Source organism: Homalodisca vitripennis, chromosome 3 (genome assembly GCF_021130785.1).
Source record: "Homalodisca vitripennis isolate AUS2020 chromosome 3, UT_GWSS_2.1, whole genome shotgun sequence".
Lineage (NCBI taxonomy): Eukaryota > Metazoa > Arthropoda > Insecta > Hemiptera > Cicadellidae > Homalodisca > Homalodisca vitripennis.
In genome coordinates this window covers 28,913,574-28,937,059 of record NC_060209.1, presented here as the reverse complement: position 1 = coordinate 28,937,059, position 23,486 = coordinate 28,913,574, and the positions used below count along the sequence as shown (strand labels likewise).

The window sequence follows — 23,486 nt, the reverse complement described above, 5'->3', positions numbered from 1 at the left end:
ATGATTAAATTCGTTGTTAAACAGTAATATAATTTGTTTAGATTTATAACAAAAACAATAATTTGTGTATATTACATAACACCCCTTACTTGCGCTTTAGGCTTTTGTGGAAAACAACAACGAATTTTATATTCTTGTAAATTTAAATACCGTATTTACATATAAGGGGATGTAGGGTAGAATTCAACAACACCAATCGATAATCTCATATAAGTCAAGAACTCCTTGACTCTCCATATTTGGCCCCCCAAATAAAGTAGACCTCCTAATTTTCATCATTATTTTTCGAAAGTAAATATTGCTTAAGATTATATTAAGGCAATGATCAATTCGCAGTTACATTGTTTCTCAACTAGGTACATAATCTTCCCCCAAAAATTGATTCTAAGAAATAGTTTTGAATAGCATACTCTAATAAATTAAAGTATTACACTATGGTTTCTAATATTTACTCAATTTATTTCTTCAAAATATTTACAAGAATGTTCAAAGCAGTATCTAACACAGTACAGTATATACTAAATAAAACAATTAGGGGTATTGGTTGTTGTCATGAACACGTTTTAATTTGTTTTGTTACGTCATTGGTTTTCATTATGCCACCTGACGAAGGTCTCTTTGATGTTGAAAGGCCTCTTGTATAAAAATAAAATTGTTGGATAATTGTGACTTTCCTTTTATCAATTAATAGAAAATCTTGTATTCCAATAAGAAGAGCTCCTCCTTTAACAAAATAATATCAATTGTTTAGATTTATAAAAAAATCAGTAATTTCTGTATATTGGATACCACCTCTTGCTCGTTCTTTATATATAGTATTTACATGTAAGGGGATGTAGCATCGGATTCAACCACACCAATCGATAATCTCTTCCAAGTCAAGAACTCTTTGACTCCCACATTTGGCCCCCAACTAAAGTAGACCTTCTAATTGTCATAATTACTTTTCGAAGGCAATATTGCTTCAACATTATATTCAACTATCATATTTTATGTGTTTGCGAAATATTTGCGAACTCTGTTCGTGATTACACAAACAGTGGCTTCTGAGCTTCTTTGCACCAAAGCCGTGACATTTTCGGGCAGCACTTTCTTTCCTGGTACACCAGGACGACTCTTCAGCTGATGTTAAACGTTGTCTCCGCCACAGGTCCTCCACTGTTGATGTCGCCGGGAGTATGCTGGCGTGTGTGTACCAGTCCCGGTCCCTGCAACCCCCCGACCCCCCGGTACCGCTCCCTGCCGCACCCCCTGTCATAGACCGGGTCCCCGGCCGGGCCCGCAAGATGGTCGCCACCCCCTCACCACCAGGGCCCGGCCGGCGGAGGCTCTCCCTCTCCAAGTCCAGGGTGTCCCCTGGGCCCAGTGACTGTGATAGTGCGGTGACCGCGTGTGCCACTGGTAAGGAGCCGCCTAGAGTCACGCTGGTAGACGGTCGCACGGCTGATGAAAAGGTAGGTCCAACTCCACGCTTTGGTAGTTGTGTAATGTCATTATATCCACGTAGTTCTGTCCCACCACACCGGTAGCATGACCTAAGATTTAAAAAATGTTTTTTTAAATCTTTTTAAATGTATTTTAACTAAACATTTGTAATGTATTTTTATATAAATAGTGTATTTGCTAGGAATGTACAGATCTTACTGGGAAGATAAGCTTGAAGTTTATACAGTGATAATTCATAGTAATAATTCATTAAATGTTTTCAAAATGTCTTTTCTTTTTTACTTTTTAACACTAAAAAAAATTGGATTTCAATTTTTATTCAGGTTGTAAAAGATTATTCTGACTTCATTTAGTTTAGATATTATTAGCATTATAATTTGCGATCAAAATATTTTAGTGCTTATAAAATTACGATTCAGTCAGAACATTTTGTACGATTGATTTTGAAATCTAAAAAATGATCTAGTCGATATCCGAATCGCGATCTGATATAAGCATTAAACAAAGTTCGGTCTCACAGAACCATTCCCTTCTTCCGCCCCCCACCTTCCGCGACGCAAAGCAGTACTTGTGTGGACCAAGGGAGTAGAGAGCGAAGGTTCACCCTAAAAGACAAGTTTTATTTAGAGACAAAGCCAAGAAATACAATTGTCTTGAGGGTGATAAAATATTTTAGTCCAGTGGTATATATATATATATATATATATATATATATAAAACTTTATATATATAAAGTTATATATATATATATAACTTTATATATATATATAAAGTTTGTTTTCATTACTAAATCAATATGCAATCCCATTATTACTAAGTTCAACTAACGGAACAGAACAAAATACTCTGCAGCTGAAATGATTAAGTGTTATATTTTCCAATCATTCATCGTGAGTATTGTGACTATTACTCGTACAATATACATAAAGCTGCTCATTTAATCAATTAGTAAAATAAGCTTTTAAGCAATGTTTGCCAATACATACAATTCCAGTAAACAAATAAACAGAGGAGGGGGGGGTCTTACATTTTCTCTCTCAATTTATGCAGAAATTTATTTTTTTAAGTAATTTCCCTTCCCTACGCTAAGAGATTAGTAACACGAGAACTTAACTTGGAGATAATACGTACGAGTGAAAAAATTGTTTTTTACAATTTACATAAAAAAGATATTTTTATTCATGAATCATTATTCAGGATAAACTGTAGGTAGTTTTATTATAATTTAAGTGGACGCATATAAGTGTCGAGATCTAGGTCGGTGGACATGCGCGTCTCGTATGTCTGGCCCCCAGCAAGGGAGGGAATTTACAATGTAATTCTACCAAGCTATTAAAGGAGCTAGTTAAATATTCATCTAGTCTCTCCGATAGCGAGGTAAAGTGATCAAAGTGAATTGTCATTATGTATTCTGTTTACTTGACATTTTTTGCAATGTATGATTTTTATAAAGTGAATAAAAGACGCTTTTGCGATGGTTCAACGCACCCTGTTTACAACTCTGCGCTTTCTTTTATCATAAATTAAAAACGTTCCTCGCTTATTTCGTTACATCAAAACACTGATTTTTGGAATTATATAAATAACATACTGACAAATAGTTTACTAGAATTTCAGTCTGTCATAATTTTTGTAACATGACAATGGCAAATGTCTGAAATCCTATTATCTTTCAAAATCATTCAATCATTAACAAAGTTTAAACAATGAAATTAATGTACTGTTGATGAACATATTGTTGACAAATATTCTGTTAATAAACGATGTGCTGTTTTCAAGTAGATTCTTTGAATATTCGGTATTACACAAACAAACGAATACACATTAGTTAAATATCAAGTGTAATTATTGTAGTATCTATACGTTATTAACTTAATTTAAAGTGGGTTTCGAATATTGAATTTTGAATTTTCACGGCCGGTTAAGTTTTAAAACCCTTTAGGAGGATTATCCTGACGTTTTTCTCATTGCAATGCTATTTTATCATACCATTGTTTATTTTCTCAATATTGTTTGTTTATCTAAATATTTTTCCATTCCTTAATCAATACATTGAAAGTTACATACAATTTGAACCTTATGTCAAGGAAGTAAACAGACATACTTGTGATTTTTCTTGGGGTTTTCAAAATTCCCCAAGAATTTAAATTTAGTTTTAGCTGTTCGTGACAGGTAAGTTCTGAGCGATTAATGTTCTATGATTAGGTAGCGCTGTAATATATGGACAATTAGGCATATAATTCGGCAACTGATATTTTTGTCAGACGGTCAACTAATTCCGAGTCCAGTGTTATTACATAAGTTGGCAAGGACTGGTAAACGTAAATAGATATACAACACAACTTTTGATGTGACAATCCAAATATTTGGTGAAGTGTAAGATTTATGAATGCCAATGTTGCTACGGTAAATATATACCTGCAATCTAAATTTGAATCTTGACGCAGAGACCTTATAGAAATATCCTCCAGGCCGTCAGAAAGAATGATTTTTCGACTATGCTAAGTTGTAACAGAAGAGCTACAAATAATTTTCAGCAAAAAAACGACGTTTTTGTTTATGGCGTGTTTTGTTCCAATGGCGCAGTGTAGCGGATATAACGGTTACAGTAAGGTAATCGGATCATACAACGTCGAGCGTGGTTGCTGCTCGGATGGGTGACCGCTGAGCGATCCTGTTCTTGCAAGCAGCCCGCCTGCCCGGCCGTTGGTGGTGGTTTGGAATTAAACCTTAAGCAGTTGATCCCCAGGTTAAAATAAACTTCGCCTGGTAAAATAATATTTTACTTTAAAATTTCAGGTGTGCTAAGGGTTTAAAATATATTTCTTTAGGTAAAATTATTTTTTTTATTGTGGAAATGTTATGTTCTGCATAGTGACAAGATATTAAGTAGTGCTGTCAATTTTCATTTCTTTACAACCTTCAATGGTCTTGAATAATTCTAGATAAAATTGACAATGTAGTGTTTTAGCGTTTCAGTAATTTTAAACAAACGGTTATTGAGAGATAAATATGAGTTTCATTCATGCTATTGCTAAAATGTAATGCATTAAAAAAACAAAACGAAACACACTATTTTAACGTAGTCCCTTGAAGATACTACAGCCTACCAGCAGGCCACTTGAATATAACTAGAGCACATTTACTATACAATAGATGACAAAATAAATGCACGATTTTAGTATATACAGTACTTATATGCATAAAATCATCAAATTATTCAATTTTTGTTTTACAATTATTAACCAATAAAAGATGTGCAAAAAGGATAAAATACAATTTTTATTATCAAGTACATTCTTTCTTGAATCGGTATTCCTTCCTGTAAGAAAGCATTACAACGAATGTAAAAATTTGATATTATGAATTGTAAAATCAGTTCGAGAGAAAAGAAAAATACAGTAAAACGATATCTTTTAATACACAGATGTGCAAAAAGGATAAAATACAATTTTTGTTATCAAGTACATTCTTTCTTTAATCGGTATTCCTGTAAGAAAGCATTACAACGAATGTACAAATTTGATATTATTAATAATTGTAAAATCAGTTCGAGAGAAAAGAAAAATTCAGTAAAAAGACATCTTTTAATACACAATAGAAACTAATGTTGATTGAATGGTCAGAATTTTAATTATTATTTAAATGGACAAAATTATTTTTTTAGAAAGCTAGACAGAATACAATTAGCGTTCTGAATTTTATCCGAAATTTTGAAACATGTTCCAAAATATTTTTAATCGCTAAGTACCGGTATCGATTAAGATAAAGAGTGAGAATTGTATTAGTGAATGGCCGTATAAAACGGGATAAAATTAATAAAAAATATTGTCGGAATGAATGCGTTTATTGGAGCCGAGCTCGCCAATGAGTGCAGACAACGAGCTGAGTGCCGACACAATGTTGCCATCCTGGCCAGATGTGAGCGCTCGACTCTCCGGCTCTGGCCGGCTGCCAAACCATTAAAATGATTACACTTTTAATTTCAATCTCCCAAATGCGCGTTTTTGTCCGATTTGTCGATTTGTGGGAGGGATTTCGATGAGCGAGAGTGATGCCGAAATTCTTCAGCCCCGCAGGGTTTGGAACGTTGGCTTTGATTGTAAGGCGTGTTTCGAGACAGTGCAGTCAGTACGCTGGATTTATTTTTTAAGTTACTAAATAATCTTTTCCTTAAAAAAATGCAGCCAATTCTACATGGTACTGATATAGTTTGAAGAAAACTCTAGCATAAGTTAATTGCAAAATTAATAACACTACAAAGTCAAGTTATTACCTTGATACAAGCAGTTAAAGATTCCAGAGTGAACAATATTTTTAAGGTTTTGCAATCAGTTTTCGGTTTGAATAATTACTTTTGAATTTTTAAACACAATATTTAGCTACAGTATTTTTAATTACATTTTCAGAAGATTTTTTTCACCATTACATGTGAATTGGTATATACGATTTAGATGCAACTGTAATAAAAACCAAAGGAAAATAATTGGAAATAAGGTTATTATTTTTTAAAGTGTGTATATGAAGGATCGCAGAAAGAAATATCATGTTTTATTTATAAAAAAAATATTTCCTTAAGAAAAATTATTATTTTCACAATTTATATTTAATTTAAAAAATAATGATCTTAACTAGAAGTCATTAAAATACTTGAAACACTGATATTTTAATCTTTATCAGTTTTTATTTGAGAGTGATTACAGAATCGATTACTTTGTCTTTAGGTGCCTCTAATTCCTCATGGAGCAATACAAAATTACTTTTTTGATCTTTAGAGAAGTCTTTCTGGAGGACTACCTCTTTAAAAGAAGAAAAGTAAAAACTACTGTAGCACCATAGACAAATTTCAGGAAATGTATATTTTAATATTATATATAATATTATAGAAATTCTGTTGTCATCAGGACGAAGCTTTCTCAGCTCCAACAAACTAACTGTTGATCCCAACAACAGACCATTGTGTACATGCATTGACAGTTTCCATATCTGGAACTGTGAAGGGATAGCCTTATTGAGGAAGTTTGGTGAATGCTGTCGCCGTACCAGACAATGGAAAGTTCACATACTGTACTCTTGGATAGGCTTCTGCAGTCACAATAGAGTTGGTACATACTCGTGAATACTCAATCGGACTTGCGTCTATAGTCAGGAGCTGAAGGGAACATTACGGAAATTGGCACCTCGCTGCCACTTCCGTGCGCTTATTGAATACAATACACAAGGTGATTAGTTCCGTGGTTTTAATATTCAACGGAAGTGTTAAAATCCGCGTAGTCCATAAGGGAACTCCAACCAAACAAACCAATAGTGTTGAATAAAATAGCGTAAGCAGTACACCACTGGTTGGTTGTTGTGGTGAAAGGTGGAGTCAGATCGCTTGACCCCTTCTTCTCGTTCTTATAACCGGATGAATAACTTTCCGAGAGATTGAGGATCGATTTTCCGATACCGAAATCCCGGGTCATATCCGGGGACGTGTCTGTTTACTGTGCATAACACTGACTTGAATCACCGCGAACTGTACTCATTGGAACAACATTTCATGGTGTATCCAAATAATTAGAAAATTATATGAATAATGTAAATAGAACCAAAAATATTTTAATTTTAAAATAAGTTATGCATACAACTTTCATTTTGTAGCCTTCTTGACGAAAATGTTTCCTAATATTTTTGGTGTTCACAAAAAGGTGTCACAAACTTCTGTGGGAGATAGTATTCATCATTTTAAGAAAAAAATTGTAACAAACACTCAGTTTCAAAGAGCATTCAGACTCCAAAAAAAAGCAATTAGAGTAATCGCCAAAATCGAATTTAGAGAGTCGTGCAGGGAAGCTTTCGAGAAATTTCAGCTGTTGACTCTGCCGTGCCTCTACATTTTGGAAACAACTTTGTTTTGTATGAGTAAATGTGCCTTAACCAGAGGCCAAGACATACACATGTATGAGACGCGTGGCAGAGCAAACTACCGGACTGGGAGACACAAAACGGTAGTTCATGAACGCCTACCCTCGCAAGCGGGTGTGCATTTCCTCAACAGACTGCCCAATTCAATTAAACATGCCCCAACGCCTAAGGCGTTAAAGACTCGCCTCAAACGCTTCTTGGTGTCTCAGGCATTCTATAATGCGGGTGAGTTTTTGGCATTCGACTGGGAGACCGCCCAATTAGAAGACTAACTCTGCTGTACTAAGTGGGCTGCATTGGCGAAGAACGAAAGAGGCGTGATTGTAAAATTGTAAGTATGAATGTGTATTATGTGTATGAATGCCTGGAATTTTAGAAACCCCGTATTGACGTTTGCCATACAATGTACATACAATGTCGCTGCAATAAAAAAGATTTTGATTTTTATTTTTGAACAAGCCAAGAACTGATAATTCTCAACAGTAACGTGTTTGGCAATCCTGGCTTGTGTAAGCGTATCTTTAAAGTGGTCGTGCTCGCTTATGTGTTGACGGGTTTCGGTAAACAAATATCGTGGTAATTGATATAAAAATAGAAAAATAGTTTTTATCCTATAACATTTTTTTACAGTTGATGCCTATTAAAAGACAAAATGTTTGTTGCTCGTGTTCGCTTATGCACTGGATTTCAGTGAAACAAGTACCGTTGGAATTGTAATGAAATTGGTTAAATAGTTGGTGTCTCATAAAGTTTTTATAACTATATAGGTCTCTTGCGTGTCTTTTTTATTTGGCTTTAAGTATTTTCAACAGAAAATAACCCACTTTCTTTTTCATTTTCCTATTATCTATTCAAACACATGTGCCAAATGTGGATTACCTACCTTAAATAGTTCTAGAGATAATAATTTTTTAACTACGAAATGGTGGTTGGCGGCTAAACTACACATTTCTCGATCTATATTTATAGAACATCTTTTGCTTGAAGTGATGAATACTATGTCATTCATAATATGAGTATACGTATTATTCTAAGGAAATCATTTTTACGACGTAAATATATACGGGATGTAAAGAATTTAATAGCTATCCTGCGTCACTGAGTAAAAAACTGCAATAAAACAATTAGTTTATGCCGGACTAGTTTTAATCATCTAAACGACTACTATGAGCTTGTTATATGTTACAACGGTCTCTCCTGACAGTGCAGTTGCTATTAAACCATTACGTAATGAAAACTAGCTGTAATGGATTGTCTGGGATTAAAATGATTGCAAGAGACAAGTCGTCACGGATTGTTCAACTGTAAGTTTATTACAAATATAATGAATAAAATATTTCTCACGGAGATTAAACTATGTGTGACCTAATTTTTGGGAACACGGGAAGTATTAAATACGATTTTCCGCAGAAAGTACTCCGAGAAATACCAATTATTAAGGATCAAGGAGTGTGAACGGTTCCATTGTCATCGACTTTTCAGTCGACAGGAGATAAAACATGAATTCAATTAGACATTGAATAACGATATTTTAAAGTTCCAAATGACAGTTTATTAAGGTCGGCTCTATTACGGAGAGCCTCCAATCACATTTACCGCACCACTGGGCACAATCATTATTGCAGCTTAAGCAAATTGAATTGTCGATTTTACGATTCAATTAGCGTGTCCACATTATATTTTACGACGAATTGTATCGCATTCGTTACTCGGTTGTGTGGACGTGATGAATATTGAATTGTGGCAATGACCTGTGTGATTAGTCGTCAAACCTGTTCACAATAATTGTATACTGATCAGTGGTGAAAGTCAAGTTTACACGTTCCTGTAATCGAATAATTTATTTTACCTTCGCTGATATTCCGTGCATGTGAGGAAGCGTTACAGTTAATGTAGTGTAAATATTTCTTAACCGAGTCAGTAATATTGCTTAATTAATTATGATACATAACTACTATCTGTGTTTCGATCCACACTACGTCAAAACATTTTTCACATAATTCAAAGTCAAAGTTAAATTATAATTCTCCATTTAACATTGTTTTTGACGTTATTCAAAACATAAAATAAGTAATTTGAATAAACGATCGTTTGGAATTTATACATGTACTGTATATAATGTCTATGATGCTGCATCGACAAAACCTCTCAGTGCAATAACTGTCAAGATCCTCATTAATAATATATTAGGTAACAGGGCCTCTCTTTAGCTGTTGAAAGCCCTCTCGGACAAATACAATCTCAATTTTCTTTCTTACAAATTGATATATCAGAGGCAAGTTTTATTTCAGTTGGAATGCTATTGTACACCTTAGGCCCTTATAAAAAAGAGTTACTAGGAAGAGAAAGTTTAAAATGGTCAGGAAAAATTATGTTTGTATCTCGTGATACATTTATAAGTTCTAAAATAATTAGAGTATTTGTGAATAAAAATTACAAGTTACAAAGTATACCCATAGCATAGCAAGTACATACAATTCTCGACATATTTCGTTCTTACACAGATGTAAAACAAAAACAAGTCGGTTGAGTTGAAGAAATCTTCAGTCGGTTTGACATATTCTGTTGACTGACTATGGGCTTCTTGCCGTGGACGAAATATTTGAAGAATTTAATTGCGTGAGCAATGTTTTGCAAAAATTGGTGTGAAACGGAAAATATAGACCGTAGTTGTGATGGGCTACATAACTCTAAGAACAAAGGGTATTGTCTAAATTCTGATATTTTATCTTCTCTCCGTACCGATTTTACAAAATTATTATATTCCAGTTGACTTGTTAACAGTTGCACATTTGTATTTTTCTAATAATTGAGCTATATTCTTTGTTTAAAGTATCTTATTGCCGATGGAAGATTTTACAGGATTTCAGCAGGTACACTTAAATAAGTTTCCCTAAATCGGAAGGCAACTAGAACAAAGTAATCCGTTAGTTGCCTGAGAGCCCTTAAAGGAAAGGAGAGGGGAACGGTGATTAAAGTGAGCAGATTAGTTGCAAATGGCGGTATAGAATTGGGATCACTTAGGTTACACAGTAGACAGAAGATCACAGCTCAAACGAATCTCCAAAAATTGGTTGGGACTCAACTCAGTAATCGCTTGCCTGTGAAGAGGGGAGGACGGTGATTAAAGCTAACGGATTAGTTGCAAATGACGGTATAGAATTGGGATCACTTAGGTTACACAGTAAACAGCAGATCACAGCTCAAACGAATCTCCAAAAATTGGTTGGGACTCAACTCAGTAATCGCTTGCCTGTGAAGAGAGGAGGACGGTGATTAAAGCGAACAGATTAGTTGCAAATGACTGTATAGAATTGGGATCACTTAGGTTATACAGTAGACAGCAGATCACAGCTCAAACGAATCTCCAAATCTTGGAAGGGACTCTACTCAGTAAACGCTTGCCTGTGAAGAGGGGAGGACGGTGATTAAAGCGAACAGATTAGTTGCAAATGGCAATATAGAATTGGGACCACTTAGGTTACACAGTAGACAGCAGATCACAGCTCAAACGAATCTCCAAAAATTGGTTGGGACTCAACACAGTAATCGCCTGCCTGTGAAGAGGGGAGGACGGTGATTAAAGCGAACAGATTAGTTGCAAATGACGGTATAGAATTGTGATCACTTAGGCTTCACAGTAGATAGCAGATCTCAGCTCAAACGAATCTCCAAAAATTGGTTGGTACTCAACACAGTAATCGCTTGTCTGTGAAGAGGGGAGAACGGTGATTAAAGCGAACAGATTAGTTGCAAATGACGGTATAGAATTGGGATCACTTAGGTTGCACAGTAGACAGCAGATCACAGGTCAAACAAATCTCCAAAAATTGGAAGGGACTCAACACATTTATCAGTTCCCTGTGAGGAGAGACGAACGGTGATTAAAGTGACCAGCTTAGTTGTAAATGACGGTATAGAATTGAGATCACTTAGGTTGTACAGTAGACAGTTGCCTGTGGGGAGGGAAGAACGGTGATTAAAGTGACCAGAGTAGTTGCAAATGACGGTATAGAATTGGGATCACTTAGGTTGCACAGTACACAGTTGCCTGTGGGGAGGGAAGAACGGTGATTAAAGTGACCAGATTAGTTGCAAATGACGGTATAGAATTGGCATCACCATAAAGGAGACTAAACCTGGTAGACTTGAACACAGTTATCTATTGTCAATGAGAACAACGTTTAAAATAACATGTTTGGTTGGAAATTCTGTCTAAAAGTATAATAATACATATGATTAACTAATTAGTTGATTATATTTTAAATCTTAGCTAAATAAATTTTATTCACTTCACATCTTAAATTTTAGTACGATTATTTTAATTATTCCCTTAGTAACAATATAGTTTAATTTAACCTAATATATTTATTTCTTAAACAAGTATTTAATAATTATCAAACTTCACTTCCATCATAACTTTTCCCTTGGTTTTCAGTAATGAACTTAATTGGAAATATAAAACCTGCTACTTTCTACTTAATGAGTTTTCTTCAGATATAATTTTTAATTCCTACTTTCCCCTCATCTTTGCAAAGTCTTTCTGAGGTTTACATAAGTTTCGTGCCTACTTTTACCAATTGTTTTTCATTTCTAAAATATTAATTTAATCTGTGCTAACCATACTTTGTGACAGATGCTCAAAGACATGTTTTTTAACATGTAAATCCACAAAATAAATATTTGTGTATTTATCACTTAGACATCATAAGGTTAAAATCCCTCCATTCTAAAAATCTCAATTGTTCTAACTATCCAATAGAACTTACGTAACGTACACTCACTTCTATATACTTATATGTGGAAGCAAACACCTACATGATACCAAAACTGTATGCTGATCCATCACAACAACCAAAAACTTTTCAACTGTATTAGTTGGAAAAGGTGCGAATTCACATTCACACCACTGCACCAAAAACTGGTAGACAACCTTCAATTAGGATTTAATATACAGAAAGAGACAAAAACGTTTTGTTTAATCCTTTACCCCCAGCATAGTAAAGTAAGAGATATTACAATTCTGTTTGAGCAAATGTCAGTAAAGCTCTCGTATTTATTTAATGTGCACTCTCGCCGCTCGGTACACAATATGTGGAGTAGGCTACGTACACATTCTAATGAATGAACCGGCCGTTCGAGCACAATCCCTTTCACAATCAGCTGATTACCGATTTTGAATATCGAGTTTAGAACATTGCGAGCTATGTATGCCGAGTCCGTCATCACAATTTAACTGTCGATGACGTTCAATATCACTGCGATGATACATTTTGAAGTCGTTGGTGTTTTTACAACTTGACAGATTGAGTAGGGCTGCTCCTTTATAGATAATATTAAAATTTGTTGTATGATTAATAAAGTTGTATTTTTATTTCAAAAATTTAAAGGGAGTATTTAAACGTTTTTAAAGGGAGTATGATAGGTTAAGCTTTTAGCATTAATAAAGCTTCAGGAGTCAATCGTGCTGGACTAGCATGCACAGAGAGTATTACAAAGCACTCTATCTAATTGTTAGCTTTAGTTAGTTCATTTTTCCCAGTCGGTATTTGACAATATTTTAAAATGAGAACACTTCTTATTTAAATTTTAAGACCTCATCTCATCATTCCATTACACCTTATTTCTGGTAAACATTTGTAAGGTGTTACAATCAATTTTTGGTTGTGGAAAATGTGTTTCTGTTGTCATAGATAGAAATCCATACATTAAAAATTAAAATTATATCCCTTCACGTAGAATTATAGACATTTAAACAGGAAATTATGAAACTAGGCCCAAATAAAAATGTCTGATAATAAAATGTTGAAATTTGCACAATACCTTCATGAAATAACGTTTTCCAATAATAAATTGCATTTTGTTAAAAAAACGTTGTCATTTCCCATTTTAATTTTTCATAAAAGAAAATGTCCTTGTTATAAGTGATTAAAATCATGTCACTCCCTAATGCTATAACTTATGTACATACTGTAACATCTTTCCATGTGTATCGTCATTAATTTTTAATGGGATATGATTACCAAAATTCCTTACATTTTATTTTATCCTTGTATATTCACTTGCATTTGCACAAAAATGTTATAATTTTTTGTATTAAAGTTTTCTATAAGATTTATGAATTTAAATAAAAAGATTTTACAAATCCAAATGCATTATTTTAAACGGCTGTTTCGATATACAACATTGTTAGTGTTATATCTTACTCATACATTTTAGCATTATCCTACTGAAGTGATAGTGGGGTCTATAGTTTATCTATGAAGGTATCCAATACAAGCACACTGGTCAAATTAGACATATCCAGATGGTATCTCTCGTGACGTATTAACCAATCTGGCAGGATTGGCTGACATTATTGTCAGTGGCATGGGCTGTAATGAGTCCTTAGTCAAGTCCTCAGATCATCATCATCAATTAACAATGTCATTTTCGGTAATCCTTCATATCGTGTAAAATTAATTAAATACGCATTAGAAAGCCATAAACAGTACGTTACGAATTATATCTTTACCATCTTTATTTAATTTCTGCAAAGAACATCGTTTTTGAGCTTTCCTTCTTTAGCAATACACGTGTAGAAAATAATGATGGGAGAATCGAATACTTAAAAGAGTAGAATACAGTGTATTCAAAAGTACAAGTATTCGAATACTTTATCTGCGTTCAGTATTTTTATTAGAGAAGTCTGGACTTCCTTCCCGTAATCCATTGTTTCTTGGTTCTTTGGAATTGCCCTGCCAAAAATGTGGGAATATCCTTTGCATTTTTGTGCTTGCTGCAAACATGTCATACCTGTGATTTATGAACTTAAGAAAAAAATATTCATTTACTTGCTACTTCCATCTAAAAGATTCTTTTCTACTGAAGGTTGTGTCATCAAATATCGTAAAAATAAATTGAAGCCATCATTTTATTTTTACTCAACAACATTCAATTTTGTCTTTATTGTTTACAGATTTATTTATTAATAGAATATTCATACATTTTGTCAGGTTTGAAATTTGTTTAATAACATTCTAAATTACCAATCTTATTTTAATTATTCTTTCATAGTCCAGATATCATACACAGATAATCTAAAACCCACTAATTAATACTTATATATGAATGCGAATACAGCTCTTGAATGTTTTATTTGAATATTACTATTCCAAACGAATGAATACTGTAGCTTTGAATTCAATTCTTCTAGAGAAATGTTATTCATTTATAAAGTATTCGAACTCATTTTGAGGTATTCGAATACGCGAATACCCGAGCTGTGTTCGGATACTGTTCGATTCTGTATTCGATACTTCCGTTACTAATAGACACCAAACACTTATAGAATTGATATTTTACAAAAGTGTTGCATTGGAACTGAGGGAGAGATGAGGTTAAGTTAAGGAAACAGATTTCCAAGCGTTTTTAGGCGGAGCATGCTGAGTACATTTCAAAAGCACGAGGAATCGAACAGGAGAGTATTTTTAGAAATGCAATTTACTCTTGTTTGTGGCTTGCTCGGTTTTGTGTTAGTTTCTTCATAGTTTACGAGAGATATTCTTAGGGGTATAAAACCAGCTGTACCTTTCAATGAATCACAAGATGGAGTGGTATTTACGACGAACTTTTTCTCTGCGTTGTTACAGTTATTCAATACGTCAATTTTGTTTCCTCTCATTTAAATCATTCTGATAAATAATCAAAACACTTATAGAAGTCATATTTTACAAAATCCTTGCATTAAAACTGAGGGAGAGTTGACGTTTACCGATGGAAACAAAAGATTATATTTGAGAAATGCCATTGTATCTTGTTTGTGACCTGTTTGGTTTTGCGGAAGATATTCTCAGAGTATTAAACCAGCTGTACCATTCAATGAATCACACGAAAAAGTGATATTCACTACGAATTTTAACTCTACGTTGTTATAGTTTGTAACCTCGTACTTAAAGCTTTCTGCTAGGTTTATTGTAATCAAAAGCACATATATTGTACGTAAATATAACATTCGAACTCTGCTCGACAAAATAACAACCACGATGACCTGACCAGTGGCGAACTAACGTCATCTGCTGGACAAGAGGTCAATAAACCAACCATCCATTCATCTCCGGGCAGGACACTGGGGAATTGGTCACGCCCGCAATGGATTCGCCGAATTGTTCCCATTCTTCACTTGTGCCACCTTACAAGAGCCGGGATAATACATGTGAATACGTTAGCTTTACTCTTAGATTGTCACCGGTCGTCCATTATACACTGGGGAAATATTGTCACAAAAACACTATTGCTGTTGCTTAATATATGACCAAACACTCCAATAAATGACAAATTTTTATTTGTGTGAGGCCTTTCGTGCTCAATGAATTGTGACAACTGTAATTTAAAATACATTGGCCAAACAAAAAGGAAGATAAAAAAAGAGAGTAAAGGAACATAAAGCATGTCTGAAGTATCAACAAGAGGAAAGATCGGCCATGGCGAAACATGCACTTCATACTGGACCCTGTTTTTCACAAGTAAAATTATTAAAAGAAATCAAAAACAACAAATTCCTTGATTCTTAAAAAACTATTTTTATGCAGAAGAACCAAAATTATTTAGTAAATAATGAGCCTGGACCTCTACAAAATTCACCGTTACTGCCTTTAATCTAATGAAATATTAATGTTTACATATACAGTAGACATACTTCCTGGCCTTTAAAATATTATCCCTTTGTATTTTTCAAGACATATGTTTTTATTTAAGTCTAAATTGTTTGAATTATTACTTTACTTTTATTTCAGTTATGTGGGTCTGACGATGTGTTCATTGAGCACGAAAGGCCTCACATAAATAAAAATTTGTCATTTATTGGAGTGTTTGATCATATATTAAGCATTTAGTTTCCAATAAGAAGAAGCTGGTAAAATGTACAATTACTGTTGTTCAGGAATTTTCGTTTTGTTTGTATTTTACAATGGAATGCGCCTTAACTAATTTTTTAAGTTCGGTTTTTGAAAAAGCTTTACCTAATTTAAACTGCCATAAAATGCTCTTCTGCATTTTTAAATGCAGTTGACTGTCTCTTGTTTTAACGAGTTTCCTAACTAGAGAATGGAAATGTGCTGATAACGCCAGTATCGGTTGTGTGGCATCTGCAGACCTAACGATATCATTAAACATGACAAAGTGTGGAAGTTTAACGGCAGTTTTAGTACTACAAATTCGAATTGATACTAAAATGCGGACAGATACTTTCTAGTACTTTAAAAATGTCGTTGTGATGATCATTGTATAGTGTTTCATCCATCAATTATTGGAATTCAATGAAAACGTATGCACCAATAAAGTTATTGTATATTTAATACATACGGTTTATTAATGTTAATTAGATCCGCAATTTCACTTCATGGTCAAACTTACATTTCTGGATTATATATACGTATAATAAATATACCACACATTTTGTGTTTTGTAGTACTCTTTTCCCCTGCTGGCCTTTGGTCATTTTTGAATCTTATCTTAGGATGAGCATTAATGCACTACTGCTTCCTTATGTGTGTCATATGAGTATTTGATACATGTATGGTCCGAGGTATTCGTTGATAAAGGTTTGTATAAATTCATACAGTGCAAATGGAAATGTACATAACCAGAGTAAATGCACTTTTACGTCCATATATGTGAAACGGATAAATTTGAGTGACTACTGAAAACATCTAGAAAGTGTTTTACCAAGATGTACTGAGAGATTGGATGACCTACTTTAAGGAAGAAGCAAACACACGAGTATCTGCAGTAAAAAGTGGTTTTAGCCATTTGTATTTTTATACATTTTTGTTTTGTAAGTTTTTAACATTGTACTACTTTTATTTTCTGCTGTTAAACGCGATATATTGGAGATTTAGCTGTTTTTAACTAAGGGAGTATAGTACAGTTTGAGATACAGTTCAATTATAAGTTCTTAGTACATTCAGTGTAATACAAAGTTGAGTGAATTTCTATGTGATAAAATGAGTAGGGAGCGTCAACTAATTAATTAAAGCCATTCTTCATCAAAGGCCAATTATTGGGAAGTTACACAAATGCACTGTTCTACAGAAGTTAATGTTGAAATGTTACGTATTTTTGAAGCGTTATTTTGGCTGAGATGTATTCATAGTGGTTGAGTTGTAATTTAATTACTGAATAACCTTGTAACGGAGACAGATGCGCTTTCGTAGAAGGTTTATGAACTGCTGTTGTGAGGTTTGGAATGTAACCATCACCAAAATGTAGATTATTGTAGCCGAAGTTGTATAGTCAGTGTATAGTAGAAACATTCTAGTGCAAGGATACATATATATTAGTTTAATATTTTAAAATAAGTTTGTGGTCTATTAAAATTATCAAAGCGTAATATAACTTAAAAAACATTAACTTGTAGCTTATTAAATAATCATGTTATATTACTGAACAATTTTCAAAGTCTTAATGGGATAAATTAATGCAATGTGTTGCAGTATTTAGTCTTCCTCTTAATTCTAAATAATTAATTATTTAAACATGGACATTCAATAACATACTAGGATTAATTAGTGCTAATTTAAACGAATTGTCAGTAGTAAAATTTGTTATTTTATTCAATCTAATTGAAATTCTAAAATAAATTACAAAACATTGTTAAAAAGTATCGTATAAAATTAATCAGAAACTAAAAAGTATTAATTTTCATAAATAATGTTTATTTGACAAGTATATATATATATATATATATATATATTATATATATATATATATATAAAATGCGTATGTTATTCTCTTGTATCTTTATGATTTGTTGCTTATTTACAATTAAAAGTGTTTTATACACAAATAAAAACCTATATTAGACCCTCCTAATATACATATTATAAGTAATTCCTAAGATCAAGAAAGCAAGGTGATAAAATCTTGCAGAAATGAAACGAATCCTGCGGAACAAACGTGAACCATATTGTAAACTGGTTGACGAAAACTGATGCAACCATATTCCCTCATAATGCCCAATACCACGCATAGCGCTACGCTGTGACTGGACGCAATACCAGGCGTCTGTGTTGTCGTCACCCCGCATTGTAACACAAGATAACACGGTTGTTACCGCGTGTTTGTACTACTTGCCCTACAATTCTCTCCGCATTCCGTCACTTGTACCGCAGCGCCGCCCCACCGCGCTACTGCTGTGTCAACACCCCGCATTGTAACACAAGATAACACGGTTGTTACCGCGTGTTTGTACTACTTGCCCTACAATTCTCTCCGCATTCCGTCACTTGTACCGCAGCGCCGCCCCACCGCGCTACTGCCGTGCCGTCACCCCGCATTGTAACACAAGACAATACGATTGTTACGGCGTGTTTCTACTACTTTTTCTACAATTCTTTCCGCATTCCGTCACATGTACCGCAACGCCGCCGCACCGCGCTACTGCCGTGTCGTCACCCCACATTGTAACACAAGATAACATGGTTGTTACCACGTGTTTGTACTACTTGCCCTACAATTCTTCCCGCATTCTGTCGCCGTGATTTAATCTTCAATATATGACACTCGGTTATGTCCAGTGCGGTCGGGTTTTTGCATTTAAATCGTGAGGCTAAATAAAAAGCATAGTTATTTCCATCGACTCCATAAAGGATGCACCTAAAAATCCATATTCAATATACAGTAAACCCTATTGTTTGGGGCAACTTAACCATCGTCGAGTTCCATCTCTTATTAAAGTTCTTCATGAAAGAAAATAAAAACCCACATTTTGAGATTACTATTTCAAGCAAATAAAAAATCCAGTATGCAATTTTTAAATATTTGGAAAAGTAATGGATACCTCATGACTGTTTAGATTTTAAAATTTCATGAAAATTACTTCTCTAAAGATGTTTTAAGTTCACATTTCGGTCTTCACTTTATACTGGCATGAGATAGTGACTTTCACTGTTCATTTTCGTTCTAAAAAGAAGTTTAAAAATCGATGAAACTCGGAAGGGGGTTTACATTTAAAACTTTAATTCCTCCTGTGTTGTTTTGGGGACTGGAAAAATTGTATCACGGGCCATAAGTGCAGTTTTATACTTTATGTACTGCGGTTTGGATTTTGCGAACGTAGGCAAACTAGTTTTATAAATAGCAAAGTTATAATTAGTCTTATTTCTGTCAAAGTTGAAATGTTTGTTCGAAAAGGAAATTTGCAGAGTTCAGAAAGCTGGCCTAATGTAATGACTGAGGTCTGGTAGTAGTACACTTTCGCCTACAAGTTGTGTGACTGATCAGTTTTACTTGTGGCTCTTCATCAGTCAGGGAGTCCATCGATCAGACTCTTGATTTGTAAAGTTGTTGCCCTTTTGGCACACTCTAGTCGTTAGACAAGTGTATCTGTATCTCTCAGTAAACATTTGCAAGACACAGTAATGACTACTACAAATCTTGAGTGCCGCTGCATATATATAAAAGTAGGTAATAATATGGGGTTGCTAAACGACTTTTGGCACAAAATAGGGGTTAAAATTTGAAATGTTAAAGTTACCCCCTTCTACACCTCTTTGAAAAGGAAATTGTTTTACCCTCAACAAATTCCCAAAAAGTAATTTAATAAGTATGGTGAAGGTTGTACATTGATATCTCAATCCGTTTATAAATGAAATCCTGGTGCTCCTGGATATATTCCAAACGCAATCGTTGTAAAATCTTAAAAAAAAATAAAATATATATTAAACCCTTTTTTGACTTTTTGGAGGGTAAAAATATTTTATTATATATATGCAGTTATTTGAATTTGGTAATTTAAAAAAAAATGATTTATACGAAACTGGTTTTATTGTTCTATGTATAATACCTTCCATATACAACTTAATACTATGAATTAATCTAGAAAACATCCCCAAAAGAAATTGGAGGAACTAATTAGTTTGTACCTTTAAGATGAGAGAGACATATGCCAAACTTGCTGCTAAATATAAATGTTGTTAATGCTTTATAACATTCTTGTTACTAGGTAGTATCGGTACTAATGGTTCTTGACACACTCACATTTGTATGCACAAGTAAAGTTATAGTTTTTTTTTTTAATGAATGTAGTTTTATACCGCACCAATATTTGGTAAGTGGTGATTACTCGAAATAATTAACTGTAAATTGACGTTATGTGACGCTAATTTTTCCCTCCTGACGTATCAGAATAGAGATTTTAATCCACATCACTTTGAACAGTTTGAAATGTTCAAGGTTCCAATTACTTTGTGTACAATAAATTAATGTGCCCGTAATTAAGCTGTAAATAATTTTCAACGCTTTGACACACGTTGGCGGCTGGATGGATTAGTTCCTAACGCAGCCGTAATTGGGGGAGCGCACGTAACACATGAACAGGCCATAGAGAGGGCGTTTGTCGGTGAAGTGCCGTAACACGGTCCGCATCTCTATACTGCGAGTCACATAGGATGGCGCAATAAAGTAGTTCCGCAACGCATGTAGTGTCTGCACATCATCACATCTGACATTTACAGCTTTATCCTGTGTCGTCCTTTAGAGTTCAAAATAGTATTCACTCTAATATATATATATATATATATATATATATATATATATATATATATATATATATATGAATGAATGTTTGTTTGTCCTTTATAGACTCAGAAACTATTTGACCAATCATTATGAAAATTTGTATGTATATGTATTTTTCCACGTAGAAGGTTTATATGCTATGCTCGTTGATGTAACCCACCACCAGGCGGCGCTGCAAAATATTAAAGTTACCAAAGTGCCTGCACATTATGAACTGCAATTACGAGACAGTTACGCATATTGAATAGCCACACACTGTTTGAAGGCGTTAAGTTTTGATGTATATTTGTTTTTAAAATAAAATTTATGGTTTTACTTAAAGCTTGAGCGTTAGACCGCTTTATGTACGAAGAATCCTGATACGTGTAGACATATTTCCGAAGAATCTGTGGGGGGTAAGTAATGAAATATTTATTTGAAGAGCGTTACTCTCTGGCTTTTCTCATACCTTACTCTTGTAAGAAAGATTTCACATTGCTCCCTACAGGACACTAAAACTATTAGTATATATGAACAATGGGTATTCTCTAGCATCTGTAAGTTAATTTATGTATACTAGGAAACTCCTCACTGTAATTTTGAAGTAACATGTAGTGATTTGGAACATTTCAAACTCTGCAAAAAATCCTGTCCCGTTCCTCCAGGACGGTTTGTGTATATTGTCCCCAATAGGGACGTCACTCCTAGGCCAAACACGAAAAGGCGTTACGTTTTGTTGTATATTTGTTTTTAAAATAAAATATCTGGTTGAACTTAAAGCTTGAGCGTTAGACCGATTTATGTACGAAGAATCCTGATACATGTAGAAATATTTCCCAAGAATATGTAGGGGATAAGTAATGAAAAATTTATTTGAAAAACGTTACTCTCTGGCTTTTCTCATATCTTACTCTTGTAAGAAAGATTTCACATTGCTCCCTACAGGACACTAAAACTATTAAGTATATATGAACAATGGGTATTCTCTAGCATCTGTAAGTTAAGTTATGTATACTAGGAAACTTCTCACTGTAATTTTGAAGTAACATGTAGTGATTTGGAACATTTCAAACTCTGCAAAAAATCCTGTCCCGTTCCTCCAGGACGGTTTGTGTATATTGTCCCCGATAGGGTCGTCACTCCTAGTCCAAACACGAAAAGTAATGTTTTGTAACAATTCTTGGAGTAGTTCGTATTAAATGTAAGAAATCCGTATTGTACTTCGTCGGACTTCCCCACATTGTTTTATATGTAAAACTTCCAAAGTGTTTCCTGATCAGATACTTCTCTAATCCTTAAAAAAGTTAAGTGGGACCAATCCGGAGCAACGCTTTTCTTTTAATCTAAATCGTTCCAGTAGTTTCGGAAAAAACTTGGTGGACACATATAAGAAAAAGAACATGAAAATAGTTTGAATTGTATAACCTCCTGTAATCGATTAAAATCCATCAGTGAACAGTAGGAAACATTTTAATGTAACCTTGTTAATATATGTTTGTTATGTAATAAATACAGCATAGGTAAAGTTTAAGTTTAAGATAAAGTTTAATAATTAAAGTTCACAAAAAAGGCACGAAACAGTGGAAGTCGGTTAATCAATTCCTTGTATTCATTGAAGGACAGTTGGACAAAATATTTCTGAAGAAATTATTTGAAATAAGTCATTTACAGTACGTGTTTGTTACAATGTTAAAGAACGACAAAAGTGAATTGTTTATAAAGTCGACGTTTTACACGAATCTTCTTCAAACTCGTATTCATGAGAGTGTTATAACTTCATCTATATTCATAAACTCGCTGCTGCTTGCATTACCTTTGTTTAATTTAATGGCATAATCATATCACGTAATAAAAGCCAAAACCTGTGGTTATATTTTCCGTAGACGTTTTGATATTCAAGTTGTTGTCAGGTTAAATCAACAACTGTATTGATCTGGATTGTTATTATTACATTCTTAAACAAAATATAATGATGTAATTGTGCGTTAAAATCCTTAACAAGAAGCCATACATGTAAATGATTATAAAACTAATGACGTCATCCTTTAAGCTAAGTTGTTACTAATCTGTGGACGGAATGGAATGTAACATTTTTCACAACACTTGATTAAGCTGAGCAAGAAACCACTATCTGCACGCTTCAAAGGCAGAATATTTCAGTTCATTAATCAACATTATTAAATGCGAAATTGGTCAGTGAATGTGACGTCAAAGGTCACGTAATTAATTCACTTTTCTCATTTTGCCACATAACAATATTTACATTTTATGCGGACTAATTGTTCCTATTACACACAAGTTATTCCATATAGTTATTGTCATTAATGTTTTGAATTTAATGTAACGTATTGAAAACAATTTTAAATTAATAACAGTAAAATATTTAATGATTTGTTTTCTACATTCTTACAGTTATCAATGATTGTTATACAAATTACATTATAATCGGTAATAATTACTACACCAAACTGAGTTTCAAGTTATATCGCATAATTGCAGAATTAAGTACAAATCGGTCATGATACACTCAAAGGACCTAAACGTGACTCACTCAAGATAATTTATTCATTGCATTTTCAACTCAAATAAAGTAAACA

At 33.8% G+C, this 23,486-nt stretch overlaps 1 protein-coding gene across 6 annotated transcripts in view; it reads left to right on the top strand.

Annotated features, from left to right (window-relative positions):
- LOC124356737 (apoptosis-stimulating of p53 protein 1) overlaps nt 1-23,486 on the top strand; it is an 879,319-nt gene that overhangs the window by 772,252 nt on the left and 83,581 nt on the right. Inside the window, exon 2 of one of the 6 annotated variants that reach the window (XM_046807919.1) lies at nt 1,151-1,454. The exons of the other annotated variants lie outside the window; for them this stretch is intronic. Within the exon in view, the coding sequence (XP_046663875.1) occupies nt 1,179-1,454 (276 nt within the window). The 5' untranslated portion in view covers nt 1,151-1,178. The remainder of the gene's footprint in view (nt 1-1,150; nt 1,455-23,486) is intronic. 6 annotated transcript variants of the gene reach the window in all.